The 25,995-nt window shown below is 42.8% G+C and overlaps 1 protein-coding gene across 1 annotated transcript in view; it reads right to left on the minus strand.

The window, feature by feature from the left end:
• The window catches only part of LOC125447382 (NEDD8 ultimate buster 1-like), a 53,323-nt gene that overhangs the window by 23,685 nt on the left and 3,643 nt on the right, over window positions 1–25,995 (minus strand). The window contains exons 2-7 of the mRNA XM_059642168.1: window positions 18,900–19,013; window positions 15,722–15,767; window positions 15,389–15,462; window positions 13,588–13,719; window positions 11,687–11,766; window positions 5,545–5,651 (exon numbers count right to left, since the gene is read on the minus strand). Of these exons, the coding sequence (XP_059498151.1) occupies window positions 5,545–5,651; window positions 11,687–11,766; window positions 13,588–13,719; window positions 15,389–15,462; window positions 15,722–15,767; window positions 18,900–18,954 (494 nt within the window). The 5' untranslated portion in view covers window positions 18,955–19,013. The remainder of the gene's footprint in view (window positions 1–5,544; window positions 5,652–11,686; window positions 11,767–13,587; window positions 13,720–15,388; window positions 15,463–15,721; window positions 15,768–18,899; window positions 19,014–25,995) is intronic.

The following is a 25,995-nucleotide window of genomic DNA, read 5'->3' on the forward strand; positions in this document are numbered from 1 at the left end:
ACAGCAATTTTTGTATTATCCTGTACCTATGGCATGCAGATTGATCAAATATTCCAGATAATCATGAGATCCACTTAAGCATACAACTAAGTAATATAAATGTATTGTAGTGGTATACACATCACTGTTGTACTTTATTTCCAGCATGATAATGCAACTTTGTCTTAAATAAAGAGAGAGCCTTCTTACACACATCAGTTCATAATATATTTCTAATTCATTTGTTTGCATTGTCACCACAAAACTGACTATATCCTGAAATGATAGTCCATCTGGATTAACTGAAACACAATAGGCCTTTTAATTTTATTTCTTTATTTTTCTACTTTTATGCTTAGATGACGGTAGTGCTAAATTTTCAAACATGTTTCTTTATTTTTCTACTTCTGTATCTAAGATTTTGTACCTAGGTATTCTGTACCTAAGATGGCATCGTGTGTTGCACCATTGTACACTTTTCAGTGTACTTTTGTACCCTGCACTTGAGTACACATGACTATAAAATCTATATCTAAATCAATGCCTCAAGCCAGTAAAGCCTGTTAATAGCAAGCACTTTAGGAGCACAGCTTCTGGAAGCTGAAGTCACCCAGCAGTACGATGATTGATATGTGCATGATGAGATCATTTGTCAGTGGCACTCAAAGAGAGAATGAGGGCAGGTAGTGAGATCAGCTCTGAGGCTGTGCAATCGATCACGATCTACACAGTGGAGATCATAGCTCCGGAGAACACAGACTAATTTTTCCAATGTCTCTCCATTGGACAGCCTAACCAAGCCAGGAACAACTCCGGCCAACTGTTGGGATACTCCTTCAAAGGCAATAATATCTTTCCTGAGAGAAGGAGACCAAAACTGCACTCAGCACACCAGGTGTGGTCTAATCAAACTCCAGTACCACTGAAATAAGACTTCATTACTCCTGTACTCAAATCGTCTTGCAATAAAGACTTACATTATACTCACTTTTTTAATAATTAGCTACACATGCATGTTATCCCTCTTTGATTTGTTTACATGAACACCCTAGTACCTTTGCATGTCTGCATTTCCAAAACTCTCTCCACTTGAGAAGTATTCTACTGTTCTTCCCACCATAGTAGATAATCTCAGAATCTTCCATATTATGCTCCATTGCCATGTTCTTGCCCAATCATTAAACATGTCCAAATCCTCCTGAAAATATATTTAATCTTCTTCACAACACACATTCCTACTTAGATTTGTATCATCTGCAAATTTCATCTCCACCTGAAAATCATTGATATACATTGTGACGACAGAGGTCCAAGTATCAATCCTTGCCTCACTAGTCACAGCCTGCTAATGTGAGAATTTCTTCCTACTCTTGGTCTTTACTGCCTGTTAGCCAAAAGAATCCATGCCAGTGCATTACCTCCTGTGCCATGTGTTTTAATCTTGCTTACCAACCTCATGTGTGGGATCTTATCAAAAGCCAAACTTCAGCCAAGTTCTGAAAATCCAACTATATGGGTGGAAATATAAATTATATTCAGTGGAAATTAGGGAGGCAGTGCTGGGCAAGCTAATGGAGCTAAAGGTAGACAAATTTCCTGGCTCTGATGAAATGCATCCCAGAGTACTAAAAGAGGTATTGGGGGAGATAGCAAAGGCATTAGTAATTATTTATCAAAATTCACTGGACTCTGGGGTGGTTCCCACAGATTGGAAAACAGCCAATGTGATGCCACTGTTTAAAAAAGGAAGTAGACAAAAAGACAAAATAGGCCAGTTATCTTAACTTTGGTAGTGGGGAAGATGCTTGAATCTATCATTAAGGAAGAAATAGCAAGATACCTGGTTATAAATTGTCCCATTGGAAACACCCAGCATGGGTTCATGTGGGGTAGGTCATTTTTAACTAATTTGGTGGAATTCTTTGAGGACATTACTTGCATGGTGGACAATGGGGAACCTGTGGATGTAGTGTATCTGGATTTACAGAAGGCATTTGACAAGGTGCCACACCAAAGGCTGCTATATAAGATAAAGTTGTACAATATTACAGGTAATGTATTGACATGGATAGCAGATTGGTTGACCAGTAGAAAGTAAAGGCTAAGGGTAAATGGGTGTTTTTCTGGTTGGCAGTCAGGGGCTAGTGGTGTGCCTCAGGGATGTGTGTTGGGATGGCACTTATTTGCAATTTACATAGATGATTTGGAGTTGGGGGCTATGTGTGGTGTGTCAAAATTTGCAGATGACACAAGAGTGAGTGGTAGAGCAAAGTGTGCAGGAGACACTGAAAGTCTGCCGAGGGATATAGATAGTCTCAGTGAGTGGGCAAAGGTCTGGCAGATGGAGTACAATGTTGATAAGTGTGAGGTCATCCATTTTGGTAGGAATAACAGCAAAATGGACTATGTTTTAAATGGTAAAAAATTGCAGCATGCTGCTGTGCAGAGGAACTTGGGTGACCTTGTGCATGAATCGCTGAAGGTGGGATTGCAGGTGCAGCAGGCGATTAAAAAGGCAAATGGAATTTTGTCTGTCATTGCTTGAGGGATGGAGTTTAAAAACAGGGAGGCTGTGCTGCATCTGTTTAGGGTCCTGGTGAGGCCACACCTGGAGTACTGTGTGTTCCTTTTGGTCTCCTTACTTGAGAAGGGACATACTAGCACTGGAGGGGGTGGAGAGGAGATTCACTCAGTTGATTCCAGAGTGGGGAGGGTTGGATTATGAGGAAAGACTGAGTGAACTGGGATTATACTCATTGGAATTCAGAAGAATGAGGGGAGCTCTTATAGAAACATATATGATTATGAAGGGAATAGATAAAGTGGAGGCAGGGAGGTTGTTTCTGTTAGCAGGTAAAACTAGGACTAGAGGGCATCACCTTAAAATAAAGGGAAGCAGATGTAGGACTGAGGTCAGGAGGAACTTCTTCACCAAAGAGTCGTGAATCTGTGGAATTCCCTGCCCAGTGAAATGGTTGAAGCTACCTTGCTAAATGTTTTTAAGGAGAGGCTAGATAAAGTTTTGAAAGGCAAAGGAATTAAGGGTTACAGTGAGTGGGCGGGTAAGTGGAGCTGAGTCTCAAAAAGACCAGCCATGATCTTATTAAATGGTGGGGCAGGCTTGAGGGGCCAGATGGCCTACTCCTGCTCCCAGCTCTTATGCTCTTATGTTCTTGTATGGTATCCATCAACTCCCTTTATGAATTTTGTTAGTAATATCCTCAAAAAACAAAAATACATTTGTGATTCTTCATTTGCAAATTCATTCTGAGTTTGCCCAATCAGACTATTTTTATCCAAGTATCTGTTTATTGTGTTATTTATGATAGATTTTACATTTTCACTACTGCTAATGCAAAGTGCATATGTCTGTGGTTCCCTGGTTTTTTACCCCCTTGCTTCTTTCTTAAATAGTAGGTTGACATCTGGAAGCTTCCAATCTAAAGGAATAATTTCAGAGCCTATGGAATTTTGGAAGATTACCAATGCATCAACTATCTCTATAGCTATCTCTTTCTACACTCTGGGATGTAGACTATCAGGTCCAGGGGACTTATTAACTTTTAGCCCCATTAATTCCTCCAGCACAACCATTTCCTGACATTAATTTCCATCAACTCTTCATCTCCTGTAGTCATTTGAATCTCTAATTCTGGGAGATTGCTTGTATTGTCCTCAGTTAACACGACACATTTAATTTTTCTGCCATTTTTCTACTCCCCATTATAAATTCTCCAGAATCTTTTAATGGACCCACATTTTCTTTAGCCAAATGTTTTCTTTTCACATTCCTGTAGAAGATTTTGATGTCCAAATTTAAGTTTTTTGATTGGTTGAATCATATTCTGCTTTTTCTTTCCTTATGAGTTTCTTGGTCATCCTTTGTCGTATTCTAAAAATTTTGCATTGTTCAGATTTATTCTAATTTCTGGCCAATATAATAAGACTTTAAGAAAAAACCTGAGACGATTCTTAACTTCTTTAACCAGCCACTGTTAAATTACACTTCTTGAGTTTTTATACCTTGAAGGAAGGTATTGCTGCTGTTAGCCATTTAAATGCTCTTTAAAGACTATACAGAAATTTGTGTCATTTAATGGATTTTCCCAATGAAGTTCAGCCAACCTGCACCTCATACTTTCATAATTTCTCTGATTCAAATTTAACACCCTTACTTCAAATGGAACGACCTCAATTCCAAACGTCATGTAAAATTCTATCATACTGTGGTCACTCATTCCTGACGTTTCTTTCAAAAAAGATTACAATTTCACAATTTCTCATTACATAATACAAGTTCCAAAATTGCTTTGGGGAAGGAAATCTGCTATCCATAATTGGTCTGGCCTACATGTGGCTCCAAATTCACAGCCCTCTCAGAAATAAGGGATGGCCAATAAATGCTGGCCCAGCCAGTGATACCCGCACTCCACAAACAAACAAAACAGAAGGAGCAGAAGGTCAGGATGTGTGAGCTGGAAGTTTATGATGGTTGCTAGGAAACCAGGAAGCGAATGAGAGAAATATAAAGAGAGACAGACAGACAGAAACAATACAGACCAAAGCTGTGGATGGTGGCTAGAAAACTGGGAAGTCTTGGTGGGGTAGGTCAACGGCTGCAGGAAATCTAGGTGACCCATCTAGGCAAAACCCCTCTGCTTCAGAGGTCCCCTTTGTGTCTGGGAGATGTGAAAATTGATGCTAAGTGGTGCTAAGTGTCATGTGATTTCTGACTTTGTCTACCCCAGTCCAAAACTGGCAGCTCCACATCATGGCTGCATGGAAGTTATCATTAGAGTTCCTTTGAACATGCTACCAGCTGAACAGAAATCAGGAGTTACATGTTACAACAACAACAGGGTTGGGGACATATCCATCGTAAAATGTTCATCCCTCAAAGTTCCATTCTTCCATTAATGTTTAGCTTCACTGCTGGTTGAGGGGTAAATATTGGCTGCTAGAATAAAGAATGCCTCTTTTACAATCTGTGCCGAGTGCCTGTGTTTAAATCACCTGTTGCTCTATAAACTGATAAAAATGAACAAATGTGTATTCAAAGTGCGAGTGTAATGAGTTACAGGCTCATCTTGAAAAATGCCAAAGTTTTTAAAATTTGTAGTTTCTTTACTCATAGAGTAGTAAGGGAATGGAATGCTTTGCCTGCAATGGTAGTAGATTCGCCAACTTTAAGTACATTTAAGTCGTCATTGGACAAGCAAATGGACGTACATGGAATAGCGTAGGTTAGATGGGCTTCAGATGAGATGAGAGGTCGGCACGACATCGAGGGCCGAAGGGCCTGTATGGTGCTGTAATGTTCTATGTTCTGTGTAATTAAAACCTTTGAGTAAAGTTCAGGTTTTTGAATCTTGATTACCGAGAGATTCACCGAGCTCAGCTAGTGTGAAGCAGGAGGCATAACGTATTATGATTCTATATCTTTAAACGCATCCTTATTTGATAATGTGACTGTGGAAGACACAGTGGCATATTTTAATATTCCTGAACATATTGCTAGGAAAAAAGTCCACATGTGAAGAAAATTAAAATGAGAAAATCCATCACCTGAATTCAAGTTCTGCCAATGTTAAATACTTAAGCGCTTGTTCGTAATTCTCTTTCTTCAATTCAGATCTGCCAACTTCATGCAGGATCAAGGCTGTCAGAATTTTCTGTCACCAAACAAATACATGGAGCAAATTAACAAAAATCAAATCAAGAGGAAACCTTTTTAACGTATTGCCTGGTTGTGCTGACATCATCCTTAGCACAATGTGTTGCATTCTCAGCTCTGAACCAGAAGGTTGTGAGTTTAAAATCTAAAATGACACATCAGTCCATACTGAGTGATTACGTCACCGACACACAGTGGCCGCAGTGTGTACAATCTACAACATGCACAGCAGTGAATCACCAAGGCTCCACTAACAGTACCTTCCAAAACTGCTACCTCTACCACCAAGCTAAGGCAAGGGCAGCAAATGTTAAGGAACTCCACAGAATCACATAATCCTGACCAGGAAGAGACTATTCAGCCTATTGAGTCTGCACTGACAGTCTGAAAAGCATCCACCCAGACCCAGTCCCCGACCCAATCCCACTTTCACTTTACTTACCCTAAGTCATACTTCGATTCCTATTTTTAAGCTTATATTAAATCCAAATGGTCACTCCACTTGACTTATTTTTCCCTTGGACTGTTAGTAATTTGCATTCTTTATTCTCTACTGTGAACAGCAATTATTTAACATGTTCCTTATTTTCTTCTCATAGTTGCATATGAAACTGTGCGAACTGGACCTTTAAGACTCGAACTACTGTCTTTCTCTTATTCTACTTGTAAAACCTTTTGATGTTGGTTCTGTCATTCCTTGCAAATATTCTATAAGACTATAAGGCCATAAGACATAGGAGTGGAAGTAAGGCCATTTGGCTCATCGAGTCCACTCCGCCATTTAAATCATGGCTGATGGGCATTTCAACTCCACTTACCCGCACTCTCCGCGTAGCCTTTAATTCCTTCTGAGATCAAGAATTTATCAATCTCTGTCTTGAAGACATCTAACGTCCCGGCCTCCACTGCACTCTGTGGCAATGAATTCCACAGGCCCACCACTCTCTGGCTGAAGAAATGTCTCCTCATTTCCATTTTAAATTTACCCCCTCCAATTCTAAGGCTGTGCCCACGGGTCCTAGTCTCCCCGCCTAACGGAAACAACTTCCCAGCGTCCACTCTTTCTAATCCATGCATTATCTTGTAAGTTTCTATTAGATCTCCCCTCAACCTTCTAAACTCTAATCAATACAATCCCAGCCATTCATCGTACGTTAAACCTACCATTCCAGGGATCACCCATGTGAACCTCTGCTGGACATGCTCCAGGGCCAGTATGTCCTTCCTGAGGTGTGGGGCCCCAAATTGGACACAGTATTCTAAATGGGGCCTAACTAGAGCTTTATAAAGCCTCAGAAGCACATCACTGCCTTTATATTTCAAACCTCTTGAGATAAATGAAAACATTACATTCGCCTTCTTAATTACGGACTCCACCTGCAAGTTAACCTTTAGAGAATCCTGGACTAGTACTCCCATATCCCTTTGTACTTGGGCTTTATGAATTTTCTCACCGTTCAGAAAATAGTCCACGCCTGTATTCTTTTTTCCAAAGTGCAAAACCTCGCATTTGCTCACTTTGACTTTCATCAGCCATTTCCTGGATCACTCTCCCAAACTGTCTAAATCTTACTGCAGACTCCCCACCTCCTCAGTACTACCTGCCTGTCCACCTATCTTCATATCTTTGGCAAACCTCACAAGAATGCCCCCAGTCCCTTCATCCAAATCATTAATACATAAAGTGAACAGCTGCGGCCCCCACACTGAACCCTGCGGGACACCACTCATCACCGGTTGCCATTCCGAAAAAGACCCTTTTATCCCAATTCTCTGCCTTCTGTCAGACAGCCAATTCTCAATCCATGCGCACAGTCACATTTCTTATCACTCGCTTCATATGCTTTAATTGTTTTTAATGCATCTCTCAGTTTACTGCTAAAGATGGAGAAGTAAGGCTTTTAGTTTATCCCGATAAAGTCTCTGGCCCTCATTTATTGAGGGTGGTTGAAAGCAGAAGTCAGATCCAAAGGGTTCCAATGTCCTGAGGCAACACAATGTTCAATTCATGTTTGGGAAAGGGCGCTGATTGAAATAAGAAATGGACTTCCAGTGGAGGCATACAACCAGGAGCACAAAGACAGGTGACCAACTCGTCAACCTGGACTCGTCCCTGTCTGCAGCTGCGATGGGAGAAGCCATCTTTGTTCTAGACCAAGTAGAGTGAATGGGTAATTGCATGACAGGTAAAGAAGGATCTAGATAAATGTGAGATTATCCAGTTTGGTAGGATAAACAAGAAGACAGATTAATTGGGAAACAGAGAGGTGCAATGAGACCGAGGTGCCTTTGTACACTTGTCGCTGAAATATTCAGGTAAAACCGGCAAATGGTATGTTGGCCTACAAGAGAATTTGAGTCAAAGAGCAGGAATGTATTGCTGCAATTGTACAGGGCCTTGGTGAGGCCACAACAAGAGTATTGTGTATAGTTTTGGTGCCCTTATCTGAGGAAGGGTGTTCTTACTATGGCAGGGAGGCAATGAAGGTTCACCACACTGATTCCTGGGATGGCAGCACTTACGTATAAAGGGACACTGGATCAGTAGGAACTGTATTTACTGGAATTTAGAAGAATAGGTAGCAATCTTACAGAAATATATACAATTCTAACAGGGTAATGGTAGATAAATCCCCAGGACCTGGTTTACCTAGAACTTTGTGGAAAGCTAGGCAAGTGATTGCTGGGCTTCTCACTGAGATACCTATACCATCGATAGCACAGGCGGTGTGCCGGAAGACTAGAGCTTGGCTAACATGGTGCCATTATTAAAGAAGGTGATAAAGAAAAGCCAGGGAATGATAAACAAGTGAGCCTGACATGAGTGGTAGTCACGTTGTTGGAGAGGATTCTGAGGGACAGGATTTACATGTATTTGGAAATGCACGGGCTGATTAGGGATAGTGAACATAGCTTTGTGCATGGGAAATCATGAGTCACGAACTTGATTGAGTTTTTTGAAGAAGTGACAAAGAGGACTGATGAAAGCAGAGTAGTAGACATTGTCTGTATGGATTTCAGTAAGGCTTGAACAAGATTTCGCATGATAGACTCATTAGCAAGGTTAGATCACATGGAATATGGGCATTACGTGCCATTCGACACAAAATTGGCTCGTAGGTGAGGGACAGGATGTGGTGGTAGAGGCTTGCTTTTCCGACTAGAGGCCTGTGACCCACAGTGTGCTGCAATGATCAATGCAAGGTCCACTGCTTTTCGTCATGGATGTAAAAGATTTGGATGTGAACATAAAAAGTATGGTTAGTAAGTTTGTAGATGACACCAAAATTGGAGGTGTGGTAGACAGCGAAGAGGGTTACCTCAGAGTACAACAGAGCCTTGAACAGACAGGCCAATAGGTTGAGGAGTGGTAGATGAAGTTTAATTGAGATAAACGTGAGGTGCTACATTTTGGTAGAGCAAATCAGGGTAGGACTTACACACTTAATGGTGAGGTTCTGGGGAGTTTTGCTGAACAAAGAGACCTTGAAGTACAAGTTCATACTTCCTTGAAAGGGGAATCGTAGGTCGACGGGATAGTGAAGAAGGCATTTGGAATGTATGCCTTGATTTGTCAGTGCAATGAGTATAGGAGTTGGTTTGTATGTTGTGACTGTACAGAACATTGATTAGGCCACTTTTGGAATATTGCATTCAGTTCTGGTCTCCCTGCAATAGGAAGGATTGCATGAAACTTGAAAGGGTTCAGAAAAGATTGACAAGGATGTTGCCAGGTTTGGAGGGTTTCGGCTAGAAGAAGAGGCTGAATTGGCTGGGATCAGAGATAATGGGAACTGCAGATGCTGGAGAATCCAAGATAACAAAGTGTGAAGCTGGATGAACACAGCAGACCAAGCAGCATCTCAGGAGCACAAAAGCTGACGTTTTGGGCCTAGACCCTTCATCAGAAAAGGCGGATGGGGAGAGGGTTCTGAAATAAATAGGGAGAGAGGTGGAGGCGGACCGAAGATGGATAGAGGAGAAGATAAGTGGAGAGGAGAGTATAGTTGGGGAGGGAATAGGTCAGTCTGGGGAAGACGGACAGGTCAAGGAGGTGGGATGAGGTTAGTTGGTGGGAAATGGAGGTGTGGTTTGAGGTGGAAGGAGGGGATAGGTGAGAGGAAGAACACTAACCTCATCCCGCCTCCTTGACCTGTCCATCCTCCCCGGACTGACATATCCCCTCCCCACCTATACTCTCCTCTCCACTTATCTTCTCCTCTATCCATCTTTGGTCCGCCTCCCCCTCTCTCCCTATTTATTTCAGAACCCTCTCCCCATCCGCCTTTTCTGATGAAGGGTCTAGGCCCGAAACGTCAGCTTTTGTGCTCCTGAGATGCTGCTTCTTCCAGCTGTGTTCATCCAGCTTCACACTTTGTTATCTTGAATAGGCTGGGATTATGTTTCCTGGAGCATCAGAAACTGAGAGGCGATCTTGCAGAAGTTAATGAAATCACGAGGGGCATGGATAGGATGAATAATCAAGGTCTTTTCCCCAGGGTGGGGAAGTCCAAAACTGGAGGGCATAGATTTAAGGTGAGAAAGGAAAGATTTAAAAGGGATGTAAGGGGCAACTTTTTAATGTAGAGGGTAGCGTGTGTTTGGAATGAACTGCTAGAGGGAGTGGTGGAGGCTGGTACAATTACAACATTTAAAAGGCATCTGGATGGGTAAATGAATTGGAAGGATTTAGAGGGATATGGGCCAAATGCTGGCAAATGGAACTAGATTTATTTAGGATATCTGGTCAGCATGGACAAGTTGAACCAAAGGGTCTGTTTCCACACTGTACATCTGCATGACTCTATGATTAGACAGGGTGAATACAGGAAAGATATTCTCAATGACCACGGGTTACTAAACGAGTAGGCCATTTAAAAGAGAGAGGAGGAGAAATTATTTAACCCAAAAAATGATGTGGAATTCTCTGCCACAGAAAGTGGTCGAGGCCAAATCATTAAATATTTTCAAGGAGTTAGATACAGTTCTTAGACCTAAAGGGATCAAAGGGTATGGGGAGGAAGCATGAACAGGGACTGAGCTGGCTATTGGCCATGATCATATTGAATGGTGGAATAAGCTTGAGGTGGTGAACGGCCTATTCCTGCTGCTATTTTAAAGATTCATGGAGTCTGCAGAACAGAAAAAAGCCCTTTGGTCTATCGAGCCTGCACTGGCCAAAAGTCTAACTATTCTAATCGCATTTTCCTGGTCTTGGCTTATTGGCTTCTATGCATTGTTACCACAAGTGCACATCTAAATACTTCTTAAATGTTGTGAGGATTTCTGCCTCTACCACCCTTACAGGCTGAGAGTTCCAGATTCTAGCACCCTCTAGTGAAAAAGATTTTTCTCACATCCCTCCAAACCCACTTGCCCCTTACCTTAAATCTCCACCCCTGGGAATGTTTCCCTTCCTGCCAAGGGGAAGCATTCCTTCTTGCCCATCTTATCCAGGTCTCTCATAATTTTATTTATCTCAATCATGCCCCTCTCAGACTCTTCTGCACCAAGGAAAACAAGCCCATGCTTCATGACTGAAGCTCTCCAGCCTAGGCGACAACCTAATAAATCTGAAGGATCTAGGTCCAAAACGTCAGCTTTTGTGCTCCTGAGATGCTGCTTGGCCTGCTGTGTTTATCCAGCTTCATACTTTGTTAACCTAATAAATCTCCTTCGCACCCTCTCCAATGCTGTCACATCCCTTCGGTAATGGAGGTTTATGTTTTGCAAGCAAGTCAAATATAGCTCAGCCACACATGCAGGCAGCTGAATCATCAGAAAAATTTCTTACAAGCCTCCAAACCTATTTTTTTCAGGTTGCGTGTCAGCTAGGGGACATATGTGATTCACCAGTTCAAGGCTTGACATATTGGCAAACTGTGCGAACACTTCAAATATAAACTCATTGGCTGCAAAGTGCTGACAACTCAACACTGTGCTACAAATTTCAAAGGTTTTTATTTCCTGGTGCTATTGCATGGGGTTGGAGGTCTGAGAAGGTTTAATCTGTATTCCTGCAAACACACTCACCACTCGTTTCTCTTCAGGAACTTCAATAATTTCCCCTTTGTGGTTTACTAGTTTTAAGTGATGGTCTTCAAAATCTCCACCTGAAAACAAAACAAGAATAGTTGGCTGTATAACTGCATTACTACAATCAAGAATAAAAGTGCCCAACAGGCATATCTTGTCCACACCGTGTGCACCCAAGATAACAGTTTGCACCTCGCTCTGAATTCTTGTTATTTAAATCCTTGACATATGTCCATTCCTCCAACTATTCAATTATTGTTCCTGGAAATCCTTTCAGAAATATTTTATCTCACATCTCCTTTCCTAACTTAATGGTTCTTCTAAAACAAAATGAAGAACTGGAGGCTCTGAAGATCTGAAATAGAAATCGTTGGAGAAACTCAGCAGGTCTGGCAGCATCAAGACAAAGATGGAGGTGTATCATCAGACCGTTTACCTCCTTGGTATCCAAGGGCCAAACACACCTTCCAGGAGAAGCAGCACTTTACTTATGCTTCACACAATCCAGTCTCCTGCATTCACTGCTCACAATGTGGTCTCCCCGACATCAAAGAGATAAAACACAGACTAGGTGACTGTTTTGCGGGACACCTACATTCTGTCTGCAAAAAAAGACCCTGAGCTTCGTGTTGCATGTTAACACACCATCCTGCTCCCTGGCCAACATCTCTGTCTCAGGCTGGCTGCAGTGCTCCAGCAAAGCTCAGTGCAAACTGGAAGAACAAATGCCTCATTTTCCACTTGGAAACCCTGCAGTCTTCAAGTTTGAGTTCAATAATTTTAGGGCCTGAGTACCTTCAGCCATGTCTTCACCACAAACACCCCACAGACCAGGCTCTGTCATGACAGTGGATGCTTTCAGCACAGCCAACCCACTCTGACCTACATATGGTCCCCTTTACCAGCTTTTCTTTCCCCCGGTTTATCATTATCCATCCCCACCCACCATCACCACCACCACCATCTGCCTAACTCTCTCTCTCTTTCTCTCTCTGGGCTCTGCTGCCACCTGTTGTTTACTCCTTTGCTCCAATCCCAACCCCAGCCCCTGTCTTCAGCGATATATACCATCTTTTCCTAGCTACTGTCAGTGCTGAAGGAGGGTCACTGGACTCCAAATTGTTAACTGTTTTCTCTCTCAGATGCTACTGCACCTGCTGAATTTCTCAAACAATTTCTATTTAAAAAAAAATTCTTCTCTTTGATCGTGTTCACTTCCCTTTCAGGTTTTCTGCTTCACTTTCCCCAAAGAAATTATCCCATTTGTGTTGAAATATTTTTAGATGTCATTTTCTATGTGAGGAGTACTGACAGAAATAAAAGCTGGCTTTTATGGGAGTATCCCTCACAGTGCAAATTCATAAAAATAAACCTCTTTGATTCCAGAGGTGGATCTGTTGGCAGCCAAACAGTAATAGATCTAATCATTATGCTGTTGGCTTTCTTTCCAGAGCCTGGAGAACAAAATCCAAGTGGACACTTTTTGTGAATTCCTTCGGATTTTATTTTTAACTGAAGCTATATTTGCACTCTATGGGTGGACATAAAAGATTCTTTGGCAACGGGGAAGAAAAGAAAATGGATCTTTTCCTAGAACCTAGGCCATGTTTTATTCTCCATCAACATCACTTTAAAACTGAACAAGTGATCATTATCTTGTGGGTATTTGAGGCATCATACTGTGCATAAATGCTTCTTACTTTACAAAGTATTTTATTGTCTAGGAATCATTCAGGGGCCTCCTGTGTCGGTGGAAAGGGGATATCTAAATGTTAGTTCATTCTCTGCAACTTTTCAGAAAAAGTTTCTATGTCTAGTTTTTACCTCGTTAATAATCAGGTTATGAACAGGCGCATTAGGCATGCACTGAGATTAATGAGTGAATCAATAATACTGACCTTGTTTTGCCAAAGCTTCTGCTCCCTTTTTAATTCTGGACAGATCTGATGTCTCTTCTCGTTCAACCTCATTTATCTGCCTGACCATAACCGTTCCTTTGTTCTTTAGATTTTGTTGAGCCAGGCTTTTCGCTAGAGGGAGAAATTGGAAATATTCTTCAAACAGATGAACAGTTTAGAAATAGAATATCCCTTTTTCAAGCTGCAAAACTGTTTCCAAAATAACTCAACATCAGTATGAATTGGCCAATTGGAAAGTGTTCCTGCCTTTGTCCGTCACAACTAAAGGTATCTCACTGTTCACAACATATTAACATGCACCAACTTCGTGATATTCTCTTATTCTAGAATCATTCCAACATTTATTCTTTAGGTGTATTTTCACTCTTTGAATGCTGTTGAACCTGTTTATAGATTTCCAGTATCTTGTCCTTTTTCTCAGATTTTCAACATTTATTTTTGTTGTTTTTTAAGCTTTGGTAATGAATAAATCTTTCAGAAGCATATGACTAAAGGCCACTGATTTAAATAACAAACAAACCCTCCATGGATTATGAGAGTTCTTCAGCTGCTAGGGCCATGGAAGTTTTGTACAGGTTAACGCTCAGTCATGGATGTTATAAGGTGTCTTGATAAGATGTCTTGGAGCTCTGCTGGAACATCTTTAGGATTTATGGAGAAAGTTTGAAGTGTAAAATATCTCATTTGATAGTCCAAATGCCCTTTCTGATTTTATGCTATCATACATTGTTGTTAGGGTGAAGAGTACTGTAAGTGATAATCTGGGCATTACACGCTAAATAAAAACCAAAAGAAATGTAGATGCTGTTAACGAGAAATTAAAATTGAAATTGCTGTAAAAGCTCAGCAGGTCTGGCAGCATCTGTGGAAAGAAACCAGAGTTAATGTTTTGGGTCAAGTGACCATTCCTGAGAACTCACAACACTAGGTTATAGTCCAACAGGTTTATTTGAAATCACAGGCTTTCACAGCACTGCTCCTTCATCAGGTGAAGGAGCAGCAATTTGAAAGCTTGTGATTCCAAATAAACCTGTTATAACCTGGTGTCGCGTGACTTTTGAATTTGTCCAATCCAGTCCAGCACCTCCACATTATAGCCTCCTCAGAATGGCTCTGAGGAAGGGTGCCTTGACCCGAAACATTAACTCTGATTTATTTCTGCAGATGCTACCAGATCCGCTGAGCTTTTCTAGCAATTTCCGTTTTTGTTGGACACTCTGCGCTCCTACCTGAAGAAGTATCGAACAAGATGAAACAATTTCTCCTGAACTAAATTTGTGCAGCTTACTAATGTTTGAATCTCTTCTGCTTGGCTCAGTCTTCATACAATGGTTGTTACCTCTGCCTGATGTTACAAGGAAATGTATTTAAGCAGGAGTTAGCTGTGCACACTTGCCTCTTATCAGAAGTTTCTAAATTGAAGCCCTATCCTGGAGATTTAAGCACAAAAATCAGGGCTGACTCTTTAGTGTAGAATAGATCCAGAAATGGCTCCAACAAAACTCCAGAAATGGAGAGCTGTAGAGACTCCATGTCTAGAACCACTTCTCCCTCTCAACATGCAACATTTCCTGTATATTGTGTCACAAATTATTCTTATACTGAATCAATCTATTGTTTTTACAGCAGTGATAAATGTATACTGTGAATTCATCCTTTACACAGTCACTTTGGAACTATAATTCAGACTTTGCAAAATTGCAGTGAGGAGGTCAACTCATGATGCTGTATAAATTGTAAAAATCTATTACATAGTAAGGATTTTAGAATTTGTACCTACACTTATCCAGACGCTTCCCTCGATATATTAGTTCCATATTTTTGACTCCAATATTTGGTAACTCCCTTGAGATTCTGAGAAAAAAAAATTAAACTAATTACAGATTAATCAATGAAAAGGGATTGACCAAAAGATAGGAATTGGCTGAGAAAAGAATTTTTATATGTTGGAAGTTATTTCTGGTTGTTTGATTCATCTTTACTTCAAGAGCAGTAAGGAATGCTGGGATTTTACATGCATTATGACTGGAGTTAGATGATACTGTTATCTCAAATGTCCATTAACATCAAATCACAACATCAATTATTGCTTACTCATTGCAGAGCTGATCACCTGTGGCATTTGGAGGAAAGATGATCCGTATTTTTCTTACTTTTTCCTGAAAAGTAAAAGAGTGCTTAAACTCTGAAAAGTAGACCAAGCCTACATTTTGTATAAAAAAGAGAACAATTCAACTGTCACATGAAAAAAACAACACGTTAAGAGGCCAGTTAATCCTTCAACACTGGGTTATGCGTTTCAAAGAACAGTCCATTTATTTTTTAATTCATCCTTGGGATGTAAGCATCATGATGAGACCAGCATTTATTGTCTAACTCTAGAGTAAGTAATGGCGAGTCGCTTTCTTAAAGGCACACAGCAGTTCAAGTGAGATAGGCACATATGCAGTAGAATCACATTATTAATTGGTTGAAGTTCTGCTGAGAAAAGATACATTTTGTTGAAGATTTTCATCTTGAACTTGACGAGATAAGACAAGTGAAGGGAAAGAAACATTTCTAATGACAAGAAGAAAGTATTGATTGATTAAGTTTATTTTGATTGTGGCACATTTGTACCTAATGAAAGCTACGTATATTACAGAGCCCTGTTCTTCAGACAAGAAAAATGTACAGATATTGCGACTGCTTCAACCAACAAAACAGCTAACTGCCATTTCCTTGCACACTTCTCAGGCCAAAATCTTAACCTATATGAGTCAACCTGCCTTGTTTAAAATTTAAAGAAAACAAGGCAGTTAATTGTCAGTCATCATTAACCAGTGCATTGCCCATGGCAGTGCAATGACTAATCAGATTCTATTTGCCAAACAACCAGTACTCTCCTCTCATGTGTATAATTGTTGTAGTTCCCCCACTTTGGTATTTCTTGCAAATTGTCCTGATGAGTACAAAGTAAAAAACTTTGACAAAATGTGTCTTTTTCAGCAAAATTCAATTTATGTACTATTAAATGACTAGTTAATTAAGTTTAAATATCCCTAGCTTTTGCGGTGAGATTGACACATTTCTCCAGAGCATGATTCCAAGCCTCTAGATGACTGGTTGAGTATATTTTCCACTATGATGCAATTCACTAGACTCTTTGTGTCTTTTCCCATGTTTCTCCTTTCAAAGTTTTCTCCTTCAAATATTCCCAATTCACTTTTGAATGCTACTGTGGAACCTCTTCCTGATTGGACAATATATTCCAAACCCTATTTGCTGTGTATTGAGGTGCTTACTTATGTTGCTGCCATTTTTTTCTTCTAATTGCTTTATTTCAAAATAAGCAGTCTTCTCTTGGAAGCATGTTAACTTTTGGGGAATGCTTCATTTCATATATTTGAGACTAAATTAGACAGATTGTTGAACTAGAAGGGAGACAAGAGTTATGGGGAGCAGGGAGAAAATGGCGTTAAGGCCTCAATGAGAGCAGCCATGATCTTATTGTGTATGGAGCAGGCTTCAGAGGTTCCACTACATCTCCTAATCCATTTGATTTTATACTCACTTTAAATTCATGCTCACTTACAATGGACTTGTCAGGCATTTGGAACAATTGCTCTATATAAACCTTTCATGATTTTAAATGCCCCAATCAAATCTCCTCCATTTTTTCAGCTCAAGAAGAATAAATGGAGCTTTTTCAATCTACTTGTGTAACTATAACCTGCATCCCTAGAACGATTCTAATAAACCTCTTTTGTAACCTCTTCAAAGCCTTCTTCTCTTTCCTAAAGTATGATGGCTACGATTGGGTACAGTATTTCAGCTGAGGCGAACTACCGCTTTCAGTAGATTTTGGGTAACTGCTTGGTTTTTATAGGCCAGGCCTATATTCACTCTCACTAGTTGGATTGGTGGGTTCATTGCCCCATTCAGAGTTGTGTTATACAGACCAGGAAGGATCAATAGTTATGGGAAAGTGAAATGGGAAAGCTGAGAAACTGGTTTTGAGGAACAGGGCCTTGGGCTCCTAGTGTAAAACAAAGCCAGCCACTCCAGCAGTGTTCTATACAATCACTCTTCACATCATAGAATCATAGAATCCCTACAGTATGGAAGCAGGCCATTTGGCCCCTTTGAGTCCACATCAAACCTCTGAAGGGCATCCCACCCTTCCCCTTTCCCTATCCCTGTAACCCTTTAGGGCTAATCCACCAAGTCCACACATCCCTGGACACAATGGACAATTTAGTATGGCCAATCCACCTAACCTGCACATCTTTGGACTGTGAATGGGAACAGGAATGGGCACTTGGAATACTGCGTCCAGTTCTGGGCGCCCTATTATAGGAAAGATGTGGATGCTTTGGAGAGGGTTCAGAGGAGGTTTACCAGGATGCTGCCTGGACTGGAGGGCTTATCTTATGAAGAGAGGTTGACTGAGCTCGGTCTCTTTTCATTGGAGAAAAGGAGGAGGAGAGGGGACCTAATTGAGGTATACAAGATAATGAGAGGCATAGATAGAGTTGATAGCCAGAGACTATTTCCCAGGGCAGAAATGGCTAGCACGAGGGGTCATAGTTTTAAGCTGGTTGGTGGAAAGTATAGAGGGGATGTCAGAGGCAGGTTCTTTACGCAGAGAGTTGAGAGAGCATGGAATGCGTTGCCAGCAGCAGTTGTGGAAGCAAGGTCATTGGGGTCATTTAAGAGACTGCTGGACATGTATATGGTCACAGAAATTTGAGGGTGCATACATGAGGATCAATGGTCAGCACAACATTGTGGGCTGAAGGGCCTGTTCTGTGCTGTACTGCTCTATGTTCTATGTTCTATGTTCTAGGAGCATCTGGAGGAAACCCACTCAGACAAGGGGAGAACGTGCAAACACTGCCCAGGCGTTCGCCCGAAGCTGGAATTGAACCTTCACTAACGGTTGTAAATAGTGTAAATTGTTCCAAAATGTACATGAGTTGGCACTGGGATAGTTTCAATACTCATCTGCCAGAAGCATCCAGAACCCTGTCGTGATATTTAAACAAACACCAGAGTGGGCAGATAATAAAAATTCCATGACATCACACGAAGAAGAACAAGTGTTCTCCTGGTGTAGAGCCCAACATTTCCTTTCTCAATTACTGCTGCTAAAAACAGACTAACAGCTTACTCATTGCATTCATGGCATCTTGTTGTGTGTAAAAGGTTGCTGTGGCAGCTGTTCTTCTGAATGACCTTTCCCTGTTGCTATGGTACAGAACAATCACTAGGATTCTGGCCAGTCTGAGTGTGTAGAGCAGTACCCTTACCTGGCCTGACTTTGGTAATGAAATCCAGATGAGTAAATTTCCAGAGCTGCTGCATTCTTCTTCTTGGCTTGCTCTCCCACCACTGTCCACTGCATGACTGGTGTCCTGCTCTTGCTGTGACAGAGGAAAAGGAACAATTCTTATTCTGATAGAATCAATTTCCTCACAAGTGTGAAATCCCTTCAGTATTTCCTTATTTCTATGGAAACCTATTGGCCACTCCTCCTGGACCTTTTTGCATGGTATCTACAACAGGTTTCTACAGCAACTTATCCCCCTCCTGCTCCACCTGAAATTTTCTTGTAGTGATGAGCTTCACATTCTCACCACTCCCTGGGTAAACAGGTTTTACCCCAACCCTATGCCAGACTTATCAGTGACTCTATTATGGAACAGGACAGTGGGTGACCTTTGAGGTGCAGGTGCTCTGCGTTTCTTCCAGGAAGGACAAAAAGAAACAAAGCCAAAAGCAGGGCTCCTGAGATGATGGAGCAGAGAGATGTAGTGATGAATGAAATAAAGGGATCATGCACTTCAGGTGCATTCTTCAAGTGAAAACCAGATGAAACACAATAGATTGAGAGGGTAGGTGAAGAAGACTGGCAAATGAGAATAGAAAGACAGTCAACATAGACAACCCAAAATTCTTCGACAAGAGTTTAAATAGTAAGTGGGCAGTGAGAGATGGAATGCCTCCCATTAGGGTCAAATAGGAAGCAAATGATTAAAGGTGCAAAGGTAACTCTGGCACACATTATGGTGTGTGATGGTATTATTGTTTGCTAGGGGAAAGGAATCTGGAAAAAATGTGGAGATCAATGGAAAAAGTAGAGGTCATACATAATGTGACATTTGGAAGGGAGGAGGTAGCCAATAGGCTAAGCTTAGTGGTAGATACACCACTCTGCTTGCATCCTGAATTCTAAAGGAAGTGGGTTGTGAATGTGGAGGAAGGACTTCCTTAACTTTTACAGGTTTTCTAAATAGGGAGGAGATTCTAGAAGTTCAGAGATTGTGAATGTAACATTTTTATTCAAGAGAATGTGTATAGACAGTGTGAGCAACTACAGGCCAGTTGGTTTCATGTCACTGGTGGGTAAGGTTTGGAATCTTTAATCGGGGGAAGAGTAACAGAAAAGCGTTCAATTAATTAAGGATAGTCAGCGCAGATACTTATAAGGCAGATTATACTGTCTCATCAAACTGAATTTTTAGATAAAGAAACAGAAGATTGCTGGATGGAATTTGGTGTGAGCTACTCATATGCATTTTAAGAAAGAGCTTTACAAAGTGCCGCATAAAAAGCTGGTGAATAAAACTGAGGTTTGTGGAACAGAAGGGCCGGTGTTGCAGTTGGATAAAAATCAGCTTAAGGTCTGAAAGAAGCTCGTTGCTGTCGACGGTTGTGTTTCAGAGAGCAACATGGTGTTTGCCAACAGTCAGTAACACTGCCTTTTTTTGCAATGTACAACTGGCTTGGACACTGGAATATACAGCACAATTCCAAAACTTGTCGTGGGTATCAAATGCGGAGGAATGACATAAGTCAGCCAGCAGAATGAGCAGACAACTGGTAGACAGAACTTGATACGGAGGAATGCAAAGTGATGCAATTCGGCAGTTGGGATGGGGAGGGGCAAGATTGACTTAATATCACATATCTAAAGAATATATAGAATCAGTGGGACCTGGGGATGTATGTGCATTGGCCTGTGTATTCTACACCTCAACACAGACTTACCACTCCTGTAGTGGATTGGTAAATAGTGTAAGATAATAGTGTGAAACTGGATGAACACAGCAGACCAAGCAGCATCTCAGGACCACAAAAGCTGACGTTTTGGGCCTAGACCCTTCATCAGGGAGGGGGATGGGGTGAGGGTTCTGGAATAAATAGGGACAGAGGGGGAGGTGGACCGAAGATGGAGAGAAAAGAAGATAGGTGGAGAGGACAGTATAGGTGGGGAGGTAGGGAGGGGATAGGTCAGTCCAGGGAAGATGGACAGGTCAAGGAGGTGGGATGAGGTTGGTAGGTAGGAAATGGAGGTGCGGCTTGGGGTGGGAGTAAGGGATGGGTGAGAGGAAGAACAGGTTAGGGAGGCAGAGACACCTATACACCTGTATTCCGCATGCAGATGGCCTCAAGACCCTCGGCTTCTACGTGTCCTGCAGGCCCGACCAGTCCCCCTCCACCAACAGCTTCATCCGCCTAGCCGAACTCATCCTCACCCTCAACAACTTCTCTTTCGATTCCTCCTACTTCCTACAGACTAAGGGGGTGGCCATGGGCACCCACATGGGCCCCAGCTATGCCTGCCTCTTTGTAGGCTACATGGAACAGTCCCTCTTCCACACCTACACAGGCCCCAAACCCCACCTCTTCCTCCGTTACATTGATAACAGTATTGCCGCTGCCTCTTGCTCCCCAGAGGAGCTCGAACAGTTCATCCACTTCACCAACACCTTCCACCCCAACCTCAAGTTCACCTGGGCCATCTCCAACACATCCCTCACCTTCCTGGACCTATCAGTCTCCATCTCAGGCAACCAGCTTGTAACTGATGTCCATTTCAAGCCCACCGACTCCCACAGCTACCTAGAATACACCTCCTCCCACCCACCCTCCTGCAAAAATTCCATCCCCTATTCCCAATTCCTCCGCCTCCGCCGCATCTGCTCCCAGGATGAGGCTTTCTACTCCCGCACATCCCAGATGTCCAGGTTCTTCAAGGACCACAACTTTTCCCCACAGTGGTTGAGAATGCCGTTGACCGCATCTCCCGCATTTCCCGCAACACATCCCTCACACCCCGCCCCCGCCACAACCGCCCAAAGAGGATCCCCCTCGTTCTCACACACCACCCCACCAACCTCTGGATACAACGCATCATCCTCCGACACTTCCGCCATCTACAATCCGACCCCACCACCCAAGACATTTTTCCGTCCCCACCCTTGTCTGCTTTCCGGAGAGACCACTCCCTCCGCAACTCCCTTGTTCGCACCACACTGCCCTCCAACCCCACCACACCCGGCACCTTCCCCTGCAACCGCAGGAAAAGCGACACTTGCCCCCACACCTCCTCCCTCACCCCTATCCCAGGCCCCAAGATGACTTTCCACATTAAGCAGAGGTTCACCTGCACATCTGCCAATGTGGTATATTGTATCCATTGTACCCGGTGTGGCTTCCTCTACATTGGGGAAACCAAGCGGAGGCTTGGGGACCGCTTTGCAGAACACCTCCACTCGGTTCGCAACAAACAACTTCGCCTCCCAGTCGCAAACCATTTCCACTCCCCCTCCTATTCTTTAGATGACATGTCCATCATGGGCCTCCTGCAGTGCCACAATGATGCCACCCGAAGGTTGCAGGAACAGCAACTCATATTCCGCTTGGGAATCCTGCAGCCCAATGGTATCAATGTGGACTTCACCAGCTTCAAAATCTCCCCTTCCCCCACCGCATCCCAAAACCAGCCCAGTTCGTCCCCTCCCCCCACTGCACCACACAACCAGCCCAGCTCTTCCCCTCCACCCACTGCATCCCAAAACCAGTCCAACCTGTCTCTGCCTCCCTAACCAGTTCTTCCTCTCACCCATCCCTTCCTGCCACCCCAAGCTGCACCTCCATCTCCTACCTACCAACCTCTTCCCACCTCCTTGACCTGTCTGTCTTCCCTGGACTGACCTATCCCCTCCCTACCTCCCCACCTATACTCTCCTCTCCACCTATCTTCTTTTCTCTCCATCTTCAGTCCACCTCCCCCTCTCTCCCTATTTATTCCAGAACCCTCACCCCATCCTCCTCTCTGATGAAGGGTCTAGGCCCAAAACGTCAGCTTTTGTGCTCCTGAGATGCTGCTGGGCCTGCTGTGTTCATCCAGCCTCACATTTCATTATCTTGGATTCTCCAGCATCTGCAGTTCCCATTATCTCTGGTAAATAGTGTAGGTTTGATTTACTCAAAAATTTAAAACAGATTTACTTAATTGACAAAATGCTAAATTGAAGTTACAGAACAACCGATGCACACATCCTCAGTCTAATATGCTGCACCTGGGCTCTTGATGGCTGCTCGAAAAGTGGTGACATCCTGTTCTGTGGCCGGTAAACAAAGTCAGCTCCTGAAACAGAGATAACAAGGTGTAGAGTTGGACGAATACAACAGGCCAAGCAGCATCAAAGGAGCAGGAAGGCTGCAGAAGGGTCCAAGCCCAAAACATCAGCTTTCCTGCTCCTCTGATGCTGCTTGGCCTGTTATATTCGTCCAGTCTACACCTTGTTATCTCAGAAACTCCAACATCTGCAGTTCCTACCATCTCTGAAACAGCTCTCAAAGCAGTTCCACTCTTAAAGTAATAAAACAACACTAAAGTTGGAAGCACAAACTGAGACTACAGTTAGCAAAATATATGGAAACTTGAGCTTCAGAAATAACGACATTGAGTACAAAGGTGGGAAGTTATCTAAACCTTGATAACCTCCAGTTAGCCCTCAACTAGAGAAGTGCACATTGTTCTGTTCACAAGACTTTAAAAAAATGGAAAAGTACTTAAGAGGGTGTAGAGCACATTTATCAAAATCTGCCAGCAATGGTCTTACTAACAAGAACGGTGCTGTTGTGGTCTGGTGGACTGACGTCAATATTGCAGAGGCTGAATGCCAGCTCTCAGACACCTCCTCCTATCTCTCCCCGGGCCATGGGGGCCCCACCATGGAACACCAGGCCATTGTGTCTACTATGGAGACTAACTTCATTTCATCTGGTGGTCTCCTCCCCACTGCCTCCAAGCTTATAGTCCTCCAACCCCAGAAAGCTCGCTCCTACCTTCTTCCCAAAATCTACAAACAGGGCTGTCCGGGCAGACCCATTGTTTCTGCCTGCTCCTGCCCCACAGAAGTAATCTCTTCCTACCTCGACTCAATTTTTTTTCTCACTTTATCCAGTCCCTTCTCACTTGCATTCACAATTCCTCTCATGCTTTATGTTAGTTTCAGAATTTCAAGTTTGTGGGCTCCAGCCTCTTCCTCTTTGCCATGGACATGCAATCCCATTACATAACCAATCCCCCATCAGGGTAGTCTCAGGGTTCTCTGTGTCTCTTTGGAAAAAAGGCCCAAATTATATCCATCCACCACCAGCCTCCTCTGCCTGGCTGAGCTCATCCTCATCCTGAGCAACTTTTCTTTTCTCAGGTCTCACTTGCTTCAGGTCAAAGAGGTGCCCGTGGGGACCCCCAAACACCCTAGTTATACCTGTCTCTGTGAAGTATGTGGAACATTCCTTGTTCCAGTCCTATTCCGGCCCCCAGCCCTCCGCTATATCGATGACATCATCAGTGCTGCTTCCCTTTCTTGTCCGGAATTGAAAATGTTTATCAATTTTACTTCCAATTTTCACCCCGCCCTCACTTTCACCTGGCCTATCTCTGATTTCTCCCTCCCATTCTTCAATATCTCTGTTTCTATTTCTAGGGATAGGCTGGCCACCAATATTTAGGGGGAGGCGATGGCCTAGTAGTATTATCGCTGAACATTTAATCCAGAAACCCAGATCATGTTCTGGGGACCTGGGTTTGAATCTCACCATGACAGATGGTGGAATTTGAATTCAATAAAATAGCTGGAATTAACAATCTAATGATGGCTGTGAATCATTGTCAATTGTCAGAAAAACCCATCTGGTTTACTAATGTCCTTTAGGGAAGGAAACTGCCATCCTTACCTGGCCTGGCCATTTGACTCTAGAACCACAGCAATGTGGTTGACTCTTAACTGCCCACTGAGCAATTATGGATGGGCAATAAATGCTGCCTGGCCAGCGACACCCTCATCCTGTGAATGAATAAAGAAAAAAATATCCAACACAAGCCCAGTGACTCCCACAGATACCCGTACTATACGTCCTCACAACCTGCTTTCTGTAAAGATACTAATGCAGTTCCTCCAACTCGATCACATCTGTTCTGATGAGCCCAAATTCAACAAGGGAGCCTCCGAAATGTCCACCTTCTTCCTCAACCGAGAATTCCCCAGCACCATTATTGACAGGGCCCTCAACTAGGTCCAACCCATCTCCCGGACTTCCACCCTCACCCCTTCGCTTCCCTCCCATGGCAGTGATAAGGTTCCCCTTGTTCTTACCTACCAATCTATCAACATCTCAATCCTGAGGATTATTAGTTGCCCTTTCAACCACCTCCACTGGGATGCCACCACCAGACACAGGATATTGCCAGGAATGGACAGGTTGAATTATAAGGAGAGAGGCTGGGTCTTTTTCACTGGAGCGTAGGAGGTTGAAAGGTGACCTTAAAGAAGCTTATAAAATAATGAGGGATACAGTTATGGTGAATAGCATGTCTTTTCCACAGGGAGTGAGGTTTCAAGACAAGGGTGTATATTTTTAAGATGAGAGGAGAAAGATTTAAAAAAGACAAGAGGAGCAACTTTTTCTTAAACAGAGAGACTGGTTTGAGTGTGAAATGAACTCCTAGAAGAAGTAGTGGATGCGGGAATAGTTACATCATTTAAAAGACATTTAAATAAGTGCATGAATAAGAAATGTTTGGAGGGATATGGGCCAAGCACAGGGAGGTGGGACTTGTTTAGTTTGGGATTATGGTGGGCACGGACTAGTCGGACCACAGGATCTGTTTCCATGCTGTATGAATCTATGACTCTATGACTCTATATTCCCTACCCTGCCTTGTCAGCCTTCCATAGGGACCATCCCCTCCAGGACACCCTAGTCCACTCCTCGTTCATTCCCAAGACCCAACCACAGTCCCTTGGCATCTTCCCCTACAATCGCAGAATGTGTAACACCTACCCATTTACCTGGTCCCTCTTCAGCATTCAACGGCCCAAACATACCTTCCAGGTGAAGCAGCACCTTACCTGCACTTCCCAGAATCTAGCCTCCAGCATTCATTGCTCACAATGTGGTCTCCTCTACACTGGGGAAACAAAGTATAGACTGGGCAACTGCTTTGCAAAACATCTACCTTTTGCTCACAAAAAGACCCTGAGCTTCTAGTTGCCTGACACTTCAACACACCACCTTGTTCCGTGGCCAACATCTCTGTCTCAG

Source organism: Stegostoma tigrinum, chromosome 2, assembly GCF_030684315.1.
Source record: "Stegostoma tigrinum isolate sSteTig4 chromosome 2, sSteTig4.hap1, whole genome shotgun sequence".
Taxonomy (NCBI): Eukaryota; Metazoa; Chordata; class Chondrichthyes; order Orectolobiformes; family Stegostomatidae; genus Stegostoma; species Stegostoma tigrinum.